Here is a 19500-nt window from a genome sequence, read left to right as displayed (position 1 = left end):
TTGACAGACACCTAATTATATCTAGGAACATAAGTACTGTGCTACCTCAGCCAAACCTAGGAATTGGAAGCACAATAAGAAAGATCAGTAAAAGCATTCTAAAGGTCTCTCTTACTGGGGTAGAAAATAAAACATCTGGCAAGAAATAAAACATTTTAATGGAAGAAACAATTGGCATATTAAAAATGATGGTAATGAAGTAGGTATTGGATCATCAGTGCTGGGAAAGAAGGTAACTATCAAGGGAATGGAAAGGTTTAGTAGAACTTCCAAAATAACAAGGGAGCAGGGAAAGGGGAACGGATAGCAACTTGCTATGGAATGATTAAAGAGCATACAAGACAAGGGGCGCCTGGGTGGCTCAGTCGGTTGAACATCCGGCTTTGGCTCAGGTCATGATCTCATGGTCCATGAGTCCGGGCTCTGTTGACAGCTCAGATCCTGGAGCCTGCTTTGGATTCTGTGTCCCCCCCTTCTCTCTCTGTCCCTCCCTCCCTCATGGTCTGTCTCTCAAAAATAAATAAATGTTAAAAAAATTTTAAAAAAAGAACATACAAGATGATATAAGAAATGAAACCAAGTGGCGCCTGGGTGGCTCAGTCGGTTAAGCATACAACTCTAGTTTTGGCTCAGGTCATGATCTCGAGGTTTCATGAGTTCAAGCCCTATGTTGGGCTCTGCACTAGCAGCATGGAGCCTGCTTGGGATTCTCTCTCTCCTTCTCTCTCTCTCTCTCTCTAAAATAAGTAAATAAGCATTAAAAAAAAAAACCTCAGGCTATCATTTTAAAAATTAAATTTAATTTAAAAATTAGAAAAAAAGATCCTCTCCTTAGAGTGACTACAAAGTCTGGCTTCTGGGATGGTTGTGAACGTGAATATTTTGACCTTCTGAACCCATACAGTCAGGACACTCTTCATTTTAAGGTCCACTTTATAGCAGTGGATACTGTGGCTCACGAAATGAAAATACTTGTGTAAGGTCTATACGGACAGTTCCTCTCCTGGGTCTGTGGAGGGAAAGGAGGCCTGCTATGTGCCCTTTCCAAATGTGCTAGAGGTTGACAGGAGTAGAAGGATTAAGGGGTGTGGAAACATGAACTGAGGAAGGAAGAGGTGGGAGGAAGGCGAGGTTGGGTTTTGGGGAGGGACAAGGCACCAGAAAGGCGAGGCAAGATGCCACCTAAGACCCTCAGCCCCTGCCAGCACAAAGTCTTGCTGCTGTAGACACAACTCTTCAATCATGCCTGTCCAATGTGGGCCTTCAACAAATAATGAAGGGAGGAATAAACAAATGAATGAATAAAAAGGGATACAAACTTTATTATTGTATTGGAAGCAGTACAAAGAGTCAAACCTTTCTCAGACCTTGATGGCCCTCATTTCTCTAAGTCACCCCACATTCACCAAATCTATAAGATCCTTCAAGTATCCCCAAGTCTGGACAGTGATGAGGTAGGAGGGGGCTCTATGCCCAATCCGTGGGGCTTGGCGGCTCAAGAGCCACCACCACAGTGAGTTTGTGCTTAGCGGTTCTACAGGTCCTCAGATCTCAGTCCCTGGCATTCCCTGCTGGGGTCATGCCTGCCAGGCCCCCTTGACTTGGAGCTAGATCTAGGAATGCAGGGAGAGGTGCTCTGGTCCGAGGCTTTGCAGGCAGAGAAGGACTTGGTGGCATCCTCTGGGCAGTGACAGTGCTCTGACTTCTAGGTATGGCAGGACCAAGATCGAGGTGTCACCAGCCCCCAGAAGGTTGTCTGTACCAGAGAAAGGTGAGTTATGCGTGAGTTCCTTCCTGTCCCCACCCTACGCATCCAAGACATGGGAGCCCATCACCCCCAAACCAGGCCTAGCCCCTGACCATGGCTATTGAATTGGGCAAGAACAGGGGGCTGGCTCTTGGAGAGGGGAGGTGTGTCCTTCTGGATGGGGAGCTGAGGGAGGGCGGTGGTCCCTTACCTGGGGTAGGGGGCAGTGTCGCCGTGCATACCATTCCTGGCAGTACAGGCTGACTTGGATGCCTTGGCCCAGAAAGAGCAAGGTCCACATTAGCACATTCCATGCTGGGCCTGTGTGCCGGTCATGCATCATGAAGTTCAGCAGCCCTGATGCAGGAGGAAATGTTGTTACCCCAATTCCAGTGCCTTGTCTCCCTGGATGCCCCCCATCCCCCCATCCCAGGGTACTGGGAAGAGATGGAACAGGAAGGCATCATTGAGGAAGATCTTGAGCCCAGCTCTGGCAACCCATGGAGGTCTCAAGCGGCTCATGTAAAACCAGGATTCCTCAGTTTACACATCAATATCCTGGATCTCATACTAAACCTCCCAGCCTCATGCCAGTTTTCTCTCCTTTGTCTCCCTCTATGTGTGCCCTGCTCAGATGCTCCACTCCAGCCAGAAATCTTCTCTCACATCCCCCAGGATACCTCCTGCTGCTTCCCTCCCTGTTCCCAAGTTCCTCCCCACCCCAACTTTCATGCCTCTTCCCAGAAGGGTATGTGGCCTCCCCCATCCATCTGGAATCTGCAGGAGCAGGACTCCTGGCTTCCTCCCTCTGGATGGCTCCCCCTCCAGTGGCACACAGAGGCCAAGCTCACCTCCAAAGACAAGGAAGAGCATGAGCATGACCGGGTAGAAGAATCCCAGGACAAAGCAGAAGATGTACTCATGGACCACTGCAGAAACCAGGAACACACCCAGCATGGCTGCCCCTCGGGCCCGGCCACCGAGAAGCTGGCAGGGGACGGGGGAGAAGGGTGGAATGAGTCTCTCTAAGACTCTTCCACAAAGAGTCCCCTCCTTAAGGAAGCCAGAAAGTATACAGTACAATGGAAAGAATATGAGATTTGGGGGTCTCAAGGGGTGATACGTCCTACTTAAGTTCTTTGGGCCTTACATGCAATTTTTTAAAGGGGACATAATAATACTTACTTCTCAGGATTACAGTGCAGATTATATATGTGAAAAGCCTTGGTAACTGAGAATTGCTACATGCATGTTTCTTAGAAGTCTAAGGAGGAGAGAAATGCTCTGTGGAGGGGTGGGGTTAAGAGTAAAGAGGGAAGGAAGTTAGATCCTAAGAAGGATTTTCTGCCCACTAGGTTGGGTAGAAAGGAGCAGATGAAAGTCCAGGGGGCCCCTAGGTCTGGAAAAGGCAGATAATGCAGAGGAAGGGAAGGAGAATGTTCTGGGGAGGCTACATTAACTGTGGGAGCTGAGGGGGTCTGCAGAGCCCATACCCACAGCCCATCTTGATAGACGTAGCTGTACAGCCAGTCATGGACCACCACGTTCCAAGTGCGGTAGTAGTTGGAGAAGGACGTCGAATTCCACCAGTCCTGGGGAAGAGTGGGGTCAGGGTTAGGGGAAGGAAGTGAGCATCAGGGCCCTGACTTTCCCATGCCCCAGTGGCTTGCTCCCTGCACCCTATCCCAATGTTCTCCCACAAGGGGCTGGGCCCTGGCCGAAGAGGGACAGCAAGAACTTTCCCTGCAGTCTCTTCAGGACCTGAGGCCCGCACTCCCTCCTTCATCCCCTCTCAGGAGAAGATGGTTCCAGTGTACCATGCACACAGAAGCAGTTAGCCCTGGCTAGTCAAGAGGTGGACAGGTGGCATTAGAGCCACACCCAGAGGAGCGCATTTCTCACGTGAGAGCTTGACAGCACGGCTGAGGTGACATCCAATGGAGCCATCATCCTCCCCAGATCACTCCCCAGACCTCCCTGCACCCAGCTCCCAAGTGGCCAGGTCCAGGCCCCACCCGATAGAACATTCTGTCTCCAAACCGTAGCATCTCTGCGAAGGCGTTGAGCCAGCAGTGGAGGAAGGCAAAGAAGATGAGCAGCAGCATGAAGATGCCTGGTGAGTGGGGACAAGGGCTGCATGTCAGACTGCCCACCTGGCTCCCTTGGGAAGCCCTGAGGGGCCCTCATCAGCAACCAGGGCCCCAACTCCTTCCAGCCAATTATTTGTCACTCACAAATTCTTACATTCATTAATCCATCCATCTGCTCATGAACTCCAAGCCACATGTCGGGGATGCACAGATGAATCTCAAAGCCCTGGCCATTGGCAGTTCACAGAGTGGTTGGAGAGAGAGAAAGAGAGAGAGACAGAGGCAGAGATCGGGACAGAGACATGTCCAACCATGCGTCAAGGTCAAATGTGCTGGGAGCTAAGCACGGGTGGCCATTGAGGTGCTTGGGAATGCAGAGCAAGGGGTGGGTCATAGTGACTGATGGCTAAAACTGACAGGCTTCCTAGAGGAGGGGGCATCTCTGTTATGGGCCTCCAGAAACAGACTGGAGTTTACAGCTGGAAAATGGGGAAAGGTCATTCCAAGCTGAGACACCAGTATGAGCAAAGGCCCGGAGGCATGAAAGTACATGTCTTTCAAGGAATGGCTGAGCTTGTGGCAGGACGAGAAGATAGGCTAGGCTGTCGGGGAAGGGGTCTTGAATGCCAGGCCAAGGGGTCAAATCTTATCTGGAGATGCCAGCAATGGGGAGTGACTGGAGTTTTGGAAGCAGAGTAGGGAATGATTAACCTGTAGGAGGGAAGTTCAACCGGGGAGCAGTGTCAGGGGAAGGTGGGAAGATTGAGAGGGAAAGCAGGCAGGCGAGGAGGCCGATGTGGAAAGAGGGAGTGGAGTGGCCATCTGAATGAACTGAGACCCTGGCAATGGAGCAATGAGGAGGCGGGGGACACATGTGGGAGAGGTTTCTGAGGCAGGAGGTGTTGAATCTGACTGAAGAAAAGGAGTGAGGGGAGGGAGGAGCTCCCCGCTAAGACTTCCCAGGGTGCAGCCCTCCCCAGCCCTGCCTTCGGTGGGCATACCTGGCAAGGTGGCGTGCATGATAGACAGCACCAGAGCCCGGGTACTGAAGGGCTCCCGGCTCATGTTGGCAAAGACGGGAACGCAGAGGCGGCCCAGGATGAAGCAGGCATAGAGTACGCAGCCCAGAGCCTGGGGGGCGGTGGGTGGGGGGTACATAACTTTGACAGGGGTCACTAGCAGCTGCCCCCTCAACTCTGGAGTTGGATTCTGGCCCAGCACCTGCCTCCTCTTACCTTAGCCCCACCCTCTGACCTCCTCCCCAGGCCTCCCGGACCCCACTTCCAGAAATGCCCCACTCAATCACCACAAGTCACACTTCTACCCCATCTTCTGACCTGGGCAAAGTTTTTGGCCACGTAATTCCACCTGACGTTGGGTGTCCTGCAGCAGCAATGGGGACAATATGTTTTTAGTCTTTTTATCTTTTAGCTTGTTCCATACCCACTGGTACACAGGTTCTAGGGCCCTCTCTCTGAAGCTCCCTCAATTGCTCGGGCCTGGGAGGATTATCTAGGCAGGTAAGGGTCTAGAACACTTTGGACCTTCCCCAATAGACATGGCAAATGGATTTTTAACTTGAAGGTCAACTAAAGTGCAACCATCGGGAGGTTGCTCCAGACCGATGGGTTTCCCAGGGTGCAGGATTTTCAGTGCTAACACTGGGACAGCCCAGGGCCAACCCAGGACAGTTGGCCACCCTTGTGGGTTGTGCTTGGAGAAGGCTTGGAGAAGGCGTAGTCTGTCTGACACCTATTTCCCATTTTTATTATGGGATGCTTCCTGAGAACGTGGTCAGTGCCTGAGGCTAAAGGCCTCAGAGAATGGAAAGTAGAAGGCAAGGTCCCTGATGGGTCTGGGCATTTGGGAAAGAGGAGCAGGGTCTTACCTGGGGTAAGTCTCCCTGTAGATTAGTGTGGGGCAGAAGAGGAAGTAGAGGTAGCTGGAGAAACTGGGGGCCCGCATGCCCTCACCTGGGGAGGAAGGAGAGGGCTTGGATCAGTGAAGTGGGGAAGGAGAGAGGGCAGGGGGAGTGGAGGCTGGGACTGGTGGGTGGAGGCCTGGATGGGGCAGAGGTGGGGGGGGGGGGAGGAGGGTGGAGTGGGAGGGGCCTGACATTGGGTCTGGAGGTGCAGTCGGGAAGGTGAAACTAGGCAGGAGCTGAAGCTGCTCTTTGATTGCCCTTCTTTTGCTTCCATTCTAGGAACCCAACTTTCTGGTGCAGCACCTGCTGTGGCCAGAGTTTCATTTGGCATTTATAAGCTCCACCGCCCATTCTTTCTCTCCTTCTGCTCTGACTCCCCCACCACGTTTTAAAAAAGATTTTATTTTTAAGTAATTTGTACACCCAACGTGGGGCTCGAACCCATGACCCTGAGATCAAGAGTCACATGCTCTGCCGACAGAGCCAGGATATACGTCCATCAGATCTTAAGTCCAACACTTAACCACTCCGTCATCCTGGTACCTCCTGACTTGCTAATATGAGGCTCTCATACTCTGGGTCTTTCCAGACTAAGCCTGGAAATTGGAAAGCGCCAGAAGTCCTGGGCCACAGAGGTACCATATCTCAGAGGTGGGACCGGAGGATGCCTAATGACTAAAGCCCACAGAGTCTAGTTGGAGGTCAGAATTCTGCCTTGGGAGCAACACAGGCTTAGGAAGTCAGAGCTTTTATGAGAATCCTGGTATGGCTGGCTTCATTCAAACAGCCAAAATGACTGAGTTCAAAGCAGTGCCTCACCTCTTCTGGCACAAAGGGTTCCAGGCACAGCCTCTCTCAAGAAGGAGTAGCTCTTCATCAGGAGCCTGACCTGAGAAGGAATGGAAGGGAGGTTAAGTTGCTGTGTGGCTTTGAGCAAATCACTTAACATCTCTGTGCACTTGTTTACCGAAGAGAGAGGCCGGCGGATTGCAAAATCTGTACGATCAAAGCCCATACTTTATTTTTTTGTCGGATAGTCTTTTAACCTAACACAGGTAGCTGCTGGGATGAATCAGGAGTAAAGACGTACAGGAAACGCCAGGGTGGAGCCTCCAACCAGCCAACCCCCCTGACTCCTTGCAAAATCCGATTACTTTTGCATAACAGCAAATATCCTTGGTTCCTGCTGGTGCCCTCAAATCCTTCCAGATGGACTCCGCCCCTAGTAACTAGCTCCGCTTCCACCAATACTGTAGTATCAAGTCCCCTTCCCCACAGGGGCCCTACCCCAGCCTCGCCTGCCCATCACCCCATCACCTACCTGCTCAAAGACCAGGATACAGCGGGAGGCAGGCGGGAGCTGATACTTCAAGGCCACGTGGACGGGGAGGACCCAGAGCACGGTGGTGTGGGCAGCCAGCAGCATGCAGCCCAGGCCCACCCCCAGCATCCAGGCCCCTCTTGCCCGGGGCCTCGCCCACAGCCTCAGGGCCTGGTAGGGCACCAGCAGAGTGGACAGGAACATGGGGACCCACGTCATCAGCGCCAAGGGCAGCTGTCCAAAGCTGAAGATCAGTAGGTCAAACTCCAGCATCAGCCTTGGAGTAGAGAGGAAGAGACAAGGTAGACAAATGTGTGGCCCGACTTTGTCCCCTCCCTGTGCAGTCAGAACTCTTGGGAAATAAACTGAGGCATTTTGCCCGAGTTTCCAGCTCCCCATATCTGAAGGTGTTCAAGATGGCACCTCTATTGTCCCAAACTTCTAGCACAGGGCGTCGCTGGAAAAGACTGGATCGTGGGATGGGTTTGCTTACAAATGACCTTTAGAGCCCTCTGAATTTTGCGGTGTTGCAGAAGGGCTCAGAACTTTGTATGCCGTGGGCATTAGAATATGAGGTTTTCAGAGTTTAACTTTGATTTTTGTCAGTTTTGTTCTTTTGGAACGTCTGTCGCTGCAGACGCAAGTTAGTGGAAAGCAGGTCGTTAGGTGTTTTGTTTGCTTAGGTTAAGAGTGTTTGGCTTGTAATGGTGAAAAGTTGGAAACAACCTAAGTGTCCCTTGGTAAAGGACCAAATGAGCAAAAGACTGGCACCTCCAGACCACAGTCGTTAAGAACAGTGGGCTGACCTGGAAAGATCTCTGAGATAGGAAGATAGGTTGTTAAGGAATGAAATCAAGAAGTACAGTGAATATCTTATTTATATAAACTTTCTACACACCGCTTCTTGGTTCTTATAGACATGTGGGGGTGAATGCATGGCAAATGCTCTAGAGGGACTCTCTCAAACCTGTGAAAACCCTTAGTTCCGGTCTGGGGTTGAGAGAGTAGTAGGGAAGGACGGTCCCTTTACATGCATTTGAACTTTTTACTGAGATTTGATCCTTATACCACTCATAGAATTAACAACAGTTTTACCAGAAGGAAATACTGTTGCAGAACCTGCAGATCTTTGATCCTTTTCTTTTTACTGCTTCCTAAGCCCTACTTAGGGTGAGGTAGGGGACATGCAAATACAGACCCCCTGGGGCTACAGAGCCCTCTGAGGCTCACCCCCAGCGTGGGGGGTGCTCTTTGGGGGCGTTTGCATGCATGTCTGTCTCTCCCCTCCCCAAGACTGGTAGTGCCTTATAGACAGGGAGGGGGTCTGGCCGTCATCTCTCTAGCTCCCAGGGCAGGTCCTTGGGAGGTGCTCCATGAAGGTTGCTTGGGTTGAACTTGGGAAGAACTTGAGAGAGTGGTGTGAAGCGAGCCTGCTAGCTTAATGGATCTGCCTTGGGGCAAGTTTCCTACTGAGAAGTATTTGAGCAGGCGACAGAGTGTCCCCAGAGTGGCTGACCTGGAAGGTCAGAGCAAGGGCCATCCAAAGGCTGTGGAAGGAAGAAGTCAAGGTGCGTTTTAGGTGGGAATATTGCTGGAAGCAATGTTGATGTGGGTCCAGGAATCACAGGATCAAAGGAGGGCTTGTGCTGTCTTAAGCCAGTGGCAAGTGGAACACTAGGGACCTAGGGGGTGTGATCCGCGTGCCTGTCCCAGGCATGCGGGGGGCGGGGGGGGGGCGGGGGGGGGTGGGGGGGGCGCCTACCTGCCCTCATCAATGAAGTCGATGGCCAGGGTGCTGATGATGAAGACGCACAAGCCGGCGATGAACATGTGGTAGATGGTGCGGAAATGCTGTACTTCCATCAGCTCGCTTGGGGGACAGGGGCCCGAATGTCAGTGTGGGAGGGTCCTTGAGGTCCCGCGGACCCGCTCAGGCACTGTATGCGGGTGGGGGTGGGGTGGGGACTAGTGATTGGGAACTTCCAGCTAAAGGCTGGGCCGATCACACCCAGGGCAAATGGGGAGACTAAACTTTAGAAACCCTCTCCAAGTCTTCCCTCCAAACACCTAGAACCCGAGGATGAGAAATGAGGTGTCCTGGGACCCTCGCTGAATCCCTTTCTTTTCCTCCATCCCCTGCCCTTTAGGTGGACTTACTCAAGCAGGGACTTTCGGATGATGAAAATTTTCCGCTTCCCCAGGGATGGCTCCCGGGCCCTAAATGAAGACAGTTGTTCTGGATCAGGACCCAGAGGAAGAAGGCCCTGGGTAGAGAGCAGGGCCTTGCAGAAGGTCAATACTTGGGAGCCAAAGGCAATAGTAGAGGTAGGTCAGGGCCAGGGCCAGAGGGCAGGAGCAGGTGGAAGGTCAGGGCCAGGGCAGAAAAGGGCCCCAAAGGTGGAGGTCAGTGTTGGGCAGGCAGAGGCAATATGAGCAAAAGAGGGAAGGTTGAAGTCGGGGTCATGCCAGTGCTGGCAAAGGAAGCATGAGATGATATTTAGGGCTCATGACCCTTATGCTAGAGGAGCCCGCTCTAGCCATTCCCCAGCCCCCAGGTCCTCAGACTCTTACTTGCTCAAGGAATCTGGAGGAATGGAGGACAGGGGTCCACCTTGTGGTGGGTAGCATTGGATGGCTTCCTGCACGACCCGATCCAGCAGGTCTATCAGCTGTCCCTGTGCTTGCTCCAACAACTGTGTCTTCACAGCCTACAGGGCAAAGCAGGGCAAGGCCCACTGTCCCTCCACCCGGGCAGCCATCCTCTGGTTCCCCGTATATCTACTGAGCTTCTTCTCTCTGAGCCAGGCGCATTGCTAAGCGCTGGGGATAGAAACATGAACAGGCACGGTTCCTGCCGAGAGGCTCCCCCCAAATTTCTCTCTCTCTGGCTTCCCAGACCAGCAGTGAGGACCAAGAAAAGACATTTCCAGCGCCAGGGCCTGGATCCCAACCACCTTGTTGTCTTTGACCCTACTCCCTTCCCCCTGTCCCCAGCCTTCCCTCTGCTGACCTTTAGCCCGACTAACAGAAGACTGTTCACTGGCTGACTCTTGGCCTCTGCCCTGCTGACCTGTATTCCAACCCCCTCCATCTTAGCCGTTGGCTCCAACCTGATCTGAAAGGTTTTGAACCCAAGAACAAATGGTCTTTATCACCAGGCTGGTCTTCGTCCCTGCCTCCTTCCACTCCCAAGACCTGTCCATCTTGACGTCTGACCCCTGACCTCCCTCACCTCCATATGTCGGGTCCATTGCACCAAGTCCAGGCCTCTGTCCTTCTCAATGTTTCCTAGGGGGTGGGGTCAAAGGGCACACCCAAGGGGGAGAGGGAGTTAGGGTTCTGTGACCTTGTACGGACCCAGAAACATCCTCTTTCCAGGAAATGCTTTCTGCAAGCTCAGCAGCCTCCCTGCCCCCAACCAGTCGATATGTAGTATCACAGTGAGGTGATCAGAAGGGGAAGTTATGGGAGGCGATCAGAAGGGGAAGTCATTTTTGCAGGGGGTGAGGCCACTGATCAGGCCCAGCAGCCTGATCTCTTTCCCAGCAGCCTGACAATACCCGGGACTGGGAAGCTACTCCATTCACCCTCTGGGGTGAAAGAGTCTGCAAGACAAGGCAAGGCCCCCGCGCTCCGAATATCCCTTTCACTTCCCTTTCCCGGCTGGGCAGTGAGGGACAGAGGCAGGGGCTGCCTCCCTTATCCTCCCAAGAGAGTAGGAGCCTCCCCTGCAGCAATGCGTCTCCACCTCCAATGCCCCCTGAGCTTTCTGCACCCCCAGAGGGTGCCTCACCACCTCCGGAGCGGCGGCGCTCTTGCTCTCCTCTCGGCCCTTCTCCCTTCCGCGATCGGGCCGCCCTTGGCTCCATGGTGTGAGTCTCGACTGGGCAGTAGGCGGCTATGGAGTGTTCCCTCCCTTCCTTCACAGCCTGCCAAGCTCTTATCTCACTCCGTTCATCTGACAGCTCCAAAGACTAAAGTCCTTTCAGGAGGAGGAGACCTCCAGGAGCACAATACGTTATCAGGTCTAGAGGGTAACACTTCTCAGCTACAGGCTCGGCTCGGCTGGCTGTCCCAGGGAGGGTTGCAACACCCCAACAGCCCTACCCGACGCCCAGATGCCCAGCTGAGCAAGCTATCCCTCCCACTGGAACAGTGGCCGTGTACTGTGTACCTATGTATGTCCATGGGGAGGGGGACTTTGCCTCTCTGAGGCTTATCACGTAGGATGACTTGCCTGCCGATCTCTTTCCCAGCAGCCTGATCTCTTTCCCAGCAGCCTGAAGGATCTTTAGGTGTCAGTGCACTCGGCTCCCTTAGACCGGGAGATAAGGTATGTGAAAGAACCTTGTCAGCTCAAAAGCACTGTGTGCAAGTGATTAATGTTCTGATGTGACTAATGTTCTGTGACAAGGTGGCGTTCTGGCCCCTCCAGGAAGTGCTGGGTGCCAGGACCCCCGCCCCCCAAATCAGCTCTTCCCTACACCTGCTTGGATTAGCATGTGGGCAGAAAGGGGGCAAAACAAACACTTATTCAGCACCTAGGGAACACCAGGTATCGTCACAGACCACTCTGAAGGAAGAGCGAGATTTGAATCCTCCCTCTGTCATTTACCAGCTGTGTGACTTCAGGCGAACGACCCAGATATTTTAAGCCACAGTTTCCTCCTCTGAAAAACAGGGGCCAAAGTTCCTCCCTCACAAGGTTATTGTAAGCTCAGAATGAGGTAGTGCAGGTAAAAACACAGGGTCCAGGGTCTGGCCCATGGGAAGGGCTTAGTAAATAAGAATTTCCTTCCCTTTTTTAGTAGGATGTAATAGAAGGATAAGTGCTTCGAGAGTTTCCTCTTTGTTGGGCTTCTGCTGGGGATTAGCTATTAATCCTTTCTCTCCCTTCTCCCATTGTGTCCAAAGATGAGTGCTGGAAACAAGGTCACAACTTCAGACCAAGGTCATGGCCTCAATGTCTCCCCTGCTCTCGCTCCCTGGTGGGTACTGGAGTGAGGGCTGAGGGCTGGAAACCTCCGCCAATGGCTGTTTCCTGCATCCCAAGTGCAGCAGGAGAGACAGAAGGTAGTCCACGGGAAAGGAGAGCTGCTATGGGGGACGGGTAGAGAGAAGGGCAGAGGCTCCATAAATGTGAGAGGTGGACCCAGAGACGTAGGCCAGAGACCCCCAACACAGCTTTATTAACATCCCAAGCCAACACCAACCATCTTTCCATGTGTGGGGTCCCAGGGGTGAGGGGGACACTGGGAAAGGGCCTGACGGTGGAGTGTGGGGCTCAGGGCTCCCGAGTTACTCGTCCGTCACTCAACAAATGACCCAAGATGATAGCTCCGTGCTCCTGCCAATGGTCCTGCAGCCTCCCCCTCCCCGCCCCCTGCCCAGCCTTAGCCGCTGCTCCCGGTGGGACAGGAGGAGCCTCCTTCGCCTTCTGGGGACCCCGGCAGGGGCTGGCCCATCCGATCCACACACCAGCAAGGACCTCTGCGCTGGCCCTGGGAGGAGCGGCACTGGGGAGAGAGGCACACAGATCAGAGGTGCGGCACTGAGGCTCCCGCAGGAGGGATGAGAGGGCCCGTGGGTGGGGGATGGGCTGTGGGCCCCAAGTGCGAGTGTGCAGAGACCTCTGAGAGCTCTCAGGACAAGGAGACAACTTGGGTCCCTTTCTCTTGCTCTCCTCTTCTCCACCCACCAAACGGTGCCCATTCTTCTAGGCAGAACAGTAGTTCTCAAAGCGTGGTTCCCAAACCAACAGCTGCAGCAGCAGCGGGCACTGTGTTAGAAACGCGAATTCTTGGGCTGAGAGGGGCTCAGCCATCTGGGCGTTCCCAGCCTTCCATGACTCTGAGCTGCCTCTCAGATGTGAACCTCTGAGTCAGGCAATCTGGCTCCTCTACCACAGCGTGGGGCTATTCTCTAGGTTTCTGTGGGCCCTAAAAGTTGGGGGATCCTTAAAGGCAGCAGCAGTGTCTTCTTTGTGCCCCCTTTGTTGTTGTTTTTAATGTTTGTTTGTTTGTTTGTTTGTTTTGAGAGAGAGAGTGAGCATGAGCTGGGGAGGGGCAAGAGAGATCAGGGCAGAGAGACAGGGGGACAGAGGATCCGAAGCAGGCTCTGAGCTGACAGCAGAGAGCACAGGGTGGGGCTTGCACCCACGAATGGTGATATCACAACCTGAACCGAGGTCAGATGCTTAACCGACTGAGCCACCCAGGCGCCTCTCTTTGTGCCCCTTTGTAAACTCCCCCCACCCCATCCCTGGTGGGAGCCTTGTGCCACAGGATGGAGGGGAGGAGAGGTGGGGGCCTCACCTGCCGCTTCCGGTAGAAGCCCCGATGGTCACAGTTAGGCACGTAGAGGGTCTGAGCCCCTCGGTACACCTCAGTCTGGAGTTGCTGCAGCACCGAGTCCAGATGTCTGCGGCATGGGCCCTGGGGGAAGAGAGAGCAGGCAGCTCAGAACCCGTCCAGCCTACCTCCACTGTCCACCCCCCTCCCACCACCAGCCAGGTTCCCAGGATGCATGTGGGAGACTTCTCCAGGCCCAAGGGGATAGCCTCGGACGGGAGTGTGTAGGACTCCCCACCCTGCCTGCTCCCTCCCATTCACAAACGCACCATCTCCGTGTCTTGGGCACCCCCCGGACTGGGCCGGGCGGGAGTGGTCGAGGTGCCCGGATTCCTCTGTTGATCTCTGCGGTTCACATCCTGTGGACGAGTGGTCCCTGCCTGGGATTTACCCTCCTTAGGATTCTCCCCTACAGCCACAAGGGAAATGGGGGAAGAAGAGTCCAGAAATCAGCCAGATGCCAAAGACCAGAACCAAACGGAAGAGAGCCCTGTCCACCTTGACTCCCTGAAGTGGGAGGAAGGGAGGGGCTTTCCAAGTAGGAGAAATGAGGGTGGTTAGAACCTGGCTCCGTTACCTTCTCTTGGCTTCAGTTACTTTCTCCAACAAATGGTGATATTAGCTTTCCTGACAAAAAAAAACCCAGACTAGTTTTAAAGCTTATAAGGGAGAAGCACTTTGGAAAGCAAAAACCTAGGACGAGTACAAGTACATTAGGAGGCCTTGGGCTTGGGGAGAAAAGACCTGGCTGTTCCCCCTGAAGCCAGCAGGGGGTGCACCAAGCCAGGAAGATGAGGCAGAAGAACAAGGGGTATGGGAGGGGGTTAGCAGGGACCCAAGTGGAATGTGTGTCCCCGCGGTGACCCTGCGGTGACTCAGCCCACCCCCTCCCAGGCTGTAGACATGGTTACTTTAGGGGCGCTTGCATTGGGGGCCTCTCCCTTCTGGTCTCCCATAGCTCAGCCTAGCTCAACCCCAGTGGTCCCAGGAGCAGGTACGATTCAGCCCTTAACCAGGACAGGCGGAGGGCAGGTTGCAAAGATGCAGGGAATGAAGGGCTTCTGACCTACAGGCTGCTCTTGGCTCTGGAGAAAATGTCACACGTGGTGTCTGGGGGGCCTAGGGAGAGCTCAGGATGGGAGGAAGTGAGGAAATAAATCAGGGCGTCAGGGCAAGGGAAAGGCAGGGAGGAGAGTGTGCACTGCCTGGAAATCGCCCCAGGTGTAAAATGAGATATTATGGCCCCTAAAAGGATCGTCTCTCCCTTTCCATGCCCAAAGACAAGCTCTGCTCAAGTCCCCAGTCCTCAGACCTAGACATTTGCTCCCACCTGCCTACTACCTGCAACCCAAGAGCAATTTCCTCTGCAATCCTGACTCGCATCCTTCTTCCTCCACCTTTCTCAGACCTTGCCTCTCATTCCCTCCATTTAGCACCCTACCACGACCATGCTCCCACTGCCTCCTCTGACCCACCTACACACCCCTTCCTATGAGGACCCTCTAGCAGCTTGGACCCAGGCGTTTGGGACTGAAAGAAATTCCAAGTTAATTTCTCATCCCTTTCCGTGGAAGAAACCAGGAGATCAGATGCCTGGTTGGGGGGAGGGAGTGCGCTGCTTTTATTTCCTGCCCTATCTCTCCCTGCTGCCCCCCATCTTTTGGGTTCTGACTCACTTCTGTCCCATCCACCCAATGACTCAGCCTTCTATTTTCCTCCCTAGGGTAGGGTGGGGTAGGGTGGGTGGAGGGTTCTGAGCAGCTTTAAATCATAACCCTGATTTGGCAGATTCCTTCTTTTCCCACCTCTATCCCATCCTTTTGAGGCCCCCAGAGTCTGCCCTCTGACCCCAGTGTAGTCTGACACAATTCAGGATTTGGGACACCTTCTGTTCTAGGCCCTATGTTCAGGTGCTTTGGACACCCTGATATTAAGAGGAGAGGAGGGGATATTTCTCAGTGTGTGTGCAGAATTTGGGAGTCGGGGTTCCCTTCCCTCTTTCTCCAAATGGAAGCTGAGAACACCACCTGGGTCCTTTCTCCAGCTCCGGGGTCCAGGGAAGGAGCTGGGATGCTGTGGCAGACGGCATGGCCCTAAACCCTCCACCCTCACCTTTCCCCTCAAGAGGAAATAGAAGCGGCCAAAAAGGTTGACCGCTGGGACATGTCCCTGCTTTATCCCCAGGGGCCCCTAGCTGCATCCCGGCCTTCTAGCGGCTCCCCGCCCTTGCCCCTTCATCCCCCCCTCCCCCCCCCCCACGCAAACGTGACGCCCAGGGTTAGGAAGGGGAAGCATCAATGGCAGAACCCATCGCAGGGCTCGCAGGGCTGCCCGAGTCCTTTCCAGGACCCTGCCGGCCGCTTTGCGGGTCTCACGTGGGCGGAGCAGGGGCGGGGCGCGGACTCACCCGAGGGCGCGCGCGCCCGGCGGCAGCGGCCCCGGCCCAGCAGCAGCGCCCGCAAAGGCGCCTCGTCTTCCTCGGGCGGCTGGCACTGCAGTCCTGGGGCGCAGTTAGGGGTGTAGACCCCGCACTGCTGCCCCTCCCTCCTGAGACAGCCCCCAGCTTCCTTACAGCCCTCCGCCGGCGGCCCCCCCTCCTCCTCCACGCAGCCCCCTGGACAACCCGCCTGCACCCCCTGCCCGCAGCCTGGGCACCGTGCCAAGGCGGCTCCTGAGCGGGCAGCGAGCAGCAGAGTTAGCAGCAGCAGGAGCGGCAGCAGCCTGTGGGGGGTCATGGTCAGGATTTTTGCCCCGTCCACTCCTCCCAGCGCAGTCGTAGCACAGCTGCTGCCCGCCGCCGCCCCTCCGCCTTAAGTAGCCGCCGGTCAGGGGCCGGGCCCTTTAAGAGCCAGGTGAAGGGGGGTGGGGGGAGAAGGCAGGGGCATTCCCTAAACTGGGTGGGACTGAAGAGCCTCCCCCCGCCCCCACCTGGTCCTCCCCACTTTTCTCTGCCCACTCCCTTCCCAGTTTCTGTTTACTTCCCAAATTACTCTGATTTTTCTTGCTTTGTTCCCGGGACTCTTGGCTGGAATTTGGGAGCTGGACAGCTGGCTGGAGGCACTGGAGAGTGGGGAGGGGTGGAAGAAGGAGAGGACGGGAATTGGGATGAAGGGAAAAACCTGGAATCCAGCGCGGGTGTCTGTGTCCTGTCGGGGATGAAGCCGCCGCGGGGACTCTGGTGGAGAGGGGATTGTTGTCTGAGAGGGATGGGGAAGGGATGGTGTGGGAGTCACCAGGGAGATGTATGCCAAGGGAAAGAGAGAAGGCAGGGATGATGGGTAATGGGGTCTTGGGATAACCCACTGCTGATGGGAGAAAGTAGCCCAAGGGAGAGGCAAGGAAGAGCAGGGCCTGAGATGTTAGTGTGGGAAAACACGGGCCAGGGGGCCAGGGGGCCAGACTGGGCGATAGAACCGGTTGGGGGAAGCAAGGGGAGAGATGGGGAGAGAGTGGGGAGTCACACCTTGAATGAACAGGCTTTAACCCTAGGATCGCGGTGGGCTCATAGGAGTATCCCAGAGGGTCCAGTGTGCAAGGGCGACAATGCGCTCGCTGAACACCTGGCAGGAAGGGACAGGGTAGTGGTGAGGGATTAGCCCATCGAATTATGGAGGTGGTGGTGTATGGGGGTGGGTGGGTGAAGCACAAGTTAGCATGAACCCATACTCTGGGGGCTCTTGGGAACAGTGGACAGAAAACAGACCCCCCCCCCCCCTTTCTGTCATTCATCCAGGTTAGCCCACTCCTCCATTCCTTTCCTTTCTTAGCATCTGCCCCCTCCCCACCCCCACCCCGGGCATCACTCATTGGGTTTTCTGGATTCATCAGGTTTTGCTTTGCCCAGGGGGGCACTGGACCCGGAGAGTCTGGGTATTTCTTCCGGCTGTCTGTCTACCCCACCCCCCACCTCCCACAGCGGCTCTCTGGGACAGTGCCCCACCCATCCCCAGCCTCCTAGCGGAGCCGGCCTTCCTAGAGGCAGGAAGAAGGACCGCTTCCTTTGGCAACTCACACCCGCTCCGGATTACGCAACAAGGGCCATCTCATTCTTTCCTAAAACAAGAGCTCTGGGCAGTGGCTAAGTTTAAATTCTGGGCCCCCAAGCAATAACATCAGCAAGGGCTTCCTGAACTTTTAGGCAAATACAAAAAAAAAAAAAAAAGAACTTCATTCCCAGCAGCCCTCTGCCCCCTTCGTTGGCTACCCTGGGACCCTAGAACATGAATTTGGGGAGCAGTGCCTTGCAGTGGCTCTGAGACACGGATGCAGTTTGGACAGGCTGGGAGGAGGGGGGTTGGGGGAGTGGGAGGGGGCAACTGTCCTCCACTGTGTGAAGACTCTGTGACCTCCTGCCCCAAGCTCTGACCCCAGGGTGGAGAGCTCTGTCCTGTCCCCAAATCCCTACCACTATTTATTATGCCTTGCACATGGGTTCCAGCTTGTTGCTCCTGCATAAAACGGGAAGGCCCTGGGAAGTTTGGGATGGGGAAGAGATGGTCGTGCTCCCTGCAGGATCCGCGTGCTCCCTGCAGGATCTTGCTTCTCCTTTGTAGGTTATATTGCGGGAAAGCCCAACACTTGGCTAGCCTCTCATATCCGCCACTCCCTTCTCAAACAGATTCCCCCAGGTTTACTGCTCCCACCTGCCCAGCTTGCTCCCTCCCTGCAGTGCAAGCTGGGCTGAGCAGTCCAGCACCACCACGGTACTGTTGCACGGTACTGCCCTTTCTCCACCCCTCCAGTGTGGGTGTCCAGAGCTGTACACCGTGGGTGCTGGAATCTAACCAGTGTCTTCTTTGCAGACTGAGACTCTTGGACTCTGCTTTTCCTCCCTTGGGGATGCCCTTCACCACAGTGCCGGGAGCCGTGGGATCTGAAGCACGTGGTGAGTGCTCAGGATGGAGTGTGGGCCAAGCTGCAGTCCTTTGGGACTCTGCCCTCCTTGAGAGAGAAGAGTTTGCTGAAAGCTTTTCCAAGGCTGTGAAAACAGCTTGGGCTATTGCTTCGGCTTTTCCAGAGGTAAACTCTGCTGAGCCTCCTCCTCCTCCTGTATGGGACACTGTCTTCTTTGGATCCCTTATGCTCTGTGACTCTCACACCCAGTAAAGGAAAGGGCCTGCCTAGAGCTTTGAGTCTGAGGAAAGACAAGTGGTGGCCCATTTCACAGGCAGAAAGCTCCGGGGATGCAGATCAATGATCACATCACGACATGGCCAAAGTCTAGCATGGGCTAGACGGGGACTCTTCTGATAACCTCAGCTGGCCTCCAGCCTTCGGTCCCTGCAGTCTCCACAGAGCCTTCCAGTTGGTCCTGGTGCACACAGTTCTGACCATGGGACTCTCTCCTTCTCGAAGGCCTCTGGTGGTGCTCCATGTCCCCTGCCCCTCACCCCGAAAAACCTGTGCTCCCATCTACCATCCATGGCTCTGGGACAGTGACCCTGGGAGCACACTCTGGTTCAGCCAGCTGGTTGGGTCACCTTTCCCAGAACCCCGTGGCAGTCTCCCATCTCTGGGGCTGAACTGAGATTAGGGGAAATGAAGGTGTGGCCTAATCGGGGCTCAGAGGGCAATTCTTCCTCTGGATTCCAAGCATTCATCTCATGGGGACAGAACCCTTATTCTCTTCAACACAAACCAAATCCCATCACTTCGTCCTCACCTGCTCAGCAGGCAGGCCAGCTCTGTGCCTTCCTTTGAATTCATCCACATTATTGTGCTGCTATCGTCAATTTTTGTTTATCCTTTCGTGTGTCTTACTTTTCCTGTTAGATTGTTGGTGCTTTGAGAACAGGAACCCCACACCCTCTTCATCTCCGGGCCCCCAGCTACTGTATAAGGAGTTTGGAATTGATGCAAGTAAAAGTTGGTGTTTTGGGTGGGAGCAGAGATAGTCCTGGGGGAGAGCATTGAGAGGTAAGGGGGCACACTGTACCACTTTTGGAGGCTCCACCATCACTCCTGTGCTTCTGGGCTAGCCCAACCCACCCCAGGAGGTCTCCTGGCCCTCCCACCACTTCAGCCGTTCTCTCTTTTTTCTTCTTCCTCCTCTTGCATTCAGAGTAAAG

At 54.6% G+C, this 19500-nt stretch overlaps 2 protein-coding genes across 4 annotated transcripts; both read right to left on the bottom strand.

Moving 5' to 3' along the window:
* Positions 1 to 1336: 1336 nt before the first annotated feature.
* On the bottom strand, positions 1337 to 11889 carry SOAT2 (sterol O-acyltransferase 2). 3 transcript variants are annotated; one of them, XM_042946647.1, is made up of 15 exons: positions 10876 to 11885; positions 10315 to 10370; positions 9654 to 9790; positions 9240 to 9299; positions 8845 to 8952; positions 7083 to 7359; positions 6581 to 6650; positions 5726 to 5810; positions 5175 to 5220; positions 4839 to 4968; positions 3763 to 3860; positions 3241 to 3339; positions 2599 to 2734; positions 1959 to 2104; positions 1337 to 1756 (listed from the first exon to the last, which is right to left on the bottom strand). In XM_042946647.1, the coding sequence occupies exons 1-15, from the start codon at positions 10949 to 10951 to the stop codon at positions 1706 to 1708; spliced, it is 1575 nt and encodes a 524-aa protein (XP_042802581.1). In that variant the 5' UTR covers positions 10952 to 11885; the 3' UTR covers positions 1337 to 1705. The 3 variants fall into 3 exon arrangements, with proteins under 3 accessions (XP_042802581.1, XP_042802582.1, XP_042802583.1); XM_042946648.1 differs by having other exon boundaries at positions 10879 to 11885; XM_042946649.1 differs by lacking the exon at positions 1337 to 1756 and having other exon boundaries at positions 2014 to 2104; positions 3788 to 3860; positions 10876 to 11889.
* A 354-nt stretch (positions 11890 to 12243) lies between these two features.
* Positions 12244 to 16375, bottom strand: IGFBP6 (insulin like growth factor binding protein 6). Its single transcript, XM_042946646.1, has 4 exons — positions 15840 to 16375; positions 13702 to 13841; positions 13397 to 13516; positions 12244 to 12598 (listed from the first exon to the last, which is right to left on the bottom strand). Exons 1-4 carry the CDS (start codon positions 16165 to 16167, stop codon positions 12476 to 12478), a joined length of 711 nt encoding a protein of 236 aa, XP_042802580.1. The 5' UTR covers positions 16168 to 16375; the 3' UTR covers positions 12244 to 12475.
* Positions 16376 to 19500: the final 3125 nt, after the last annotated feature.

This window comes from Panthera leo, chromosome B4 (assembly GCF_018350215.1).
Source record: "Panthera leo isolate Ple1 chromosome B4, P.leo_Ple1_pat1.1, whole genome shotgun sequence".
NCBI lineage: Eukaryota > Metazoa > Chordata > Mammalia > Carnivora > Felidae > Panthera > Panthera leo.
This window is presented reverse-complemented; position numbering and strand designations above follow the sequence as displayed.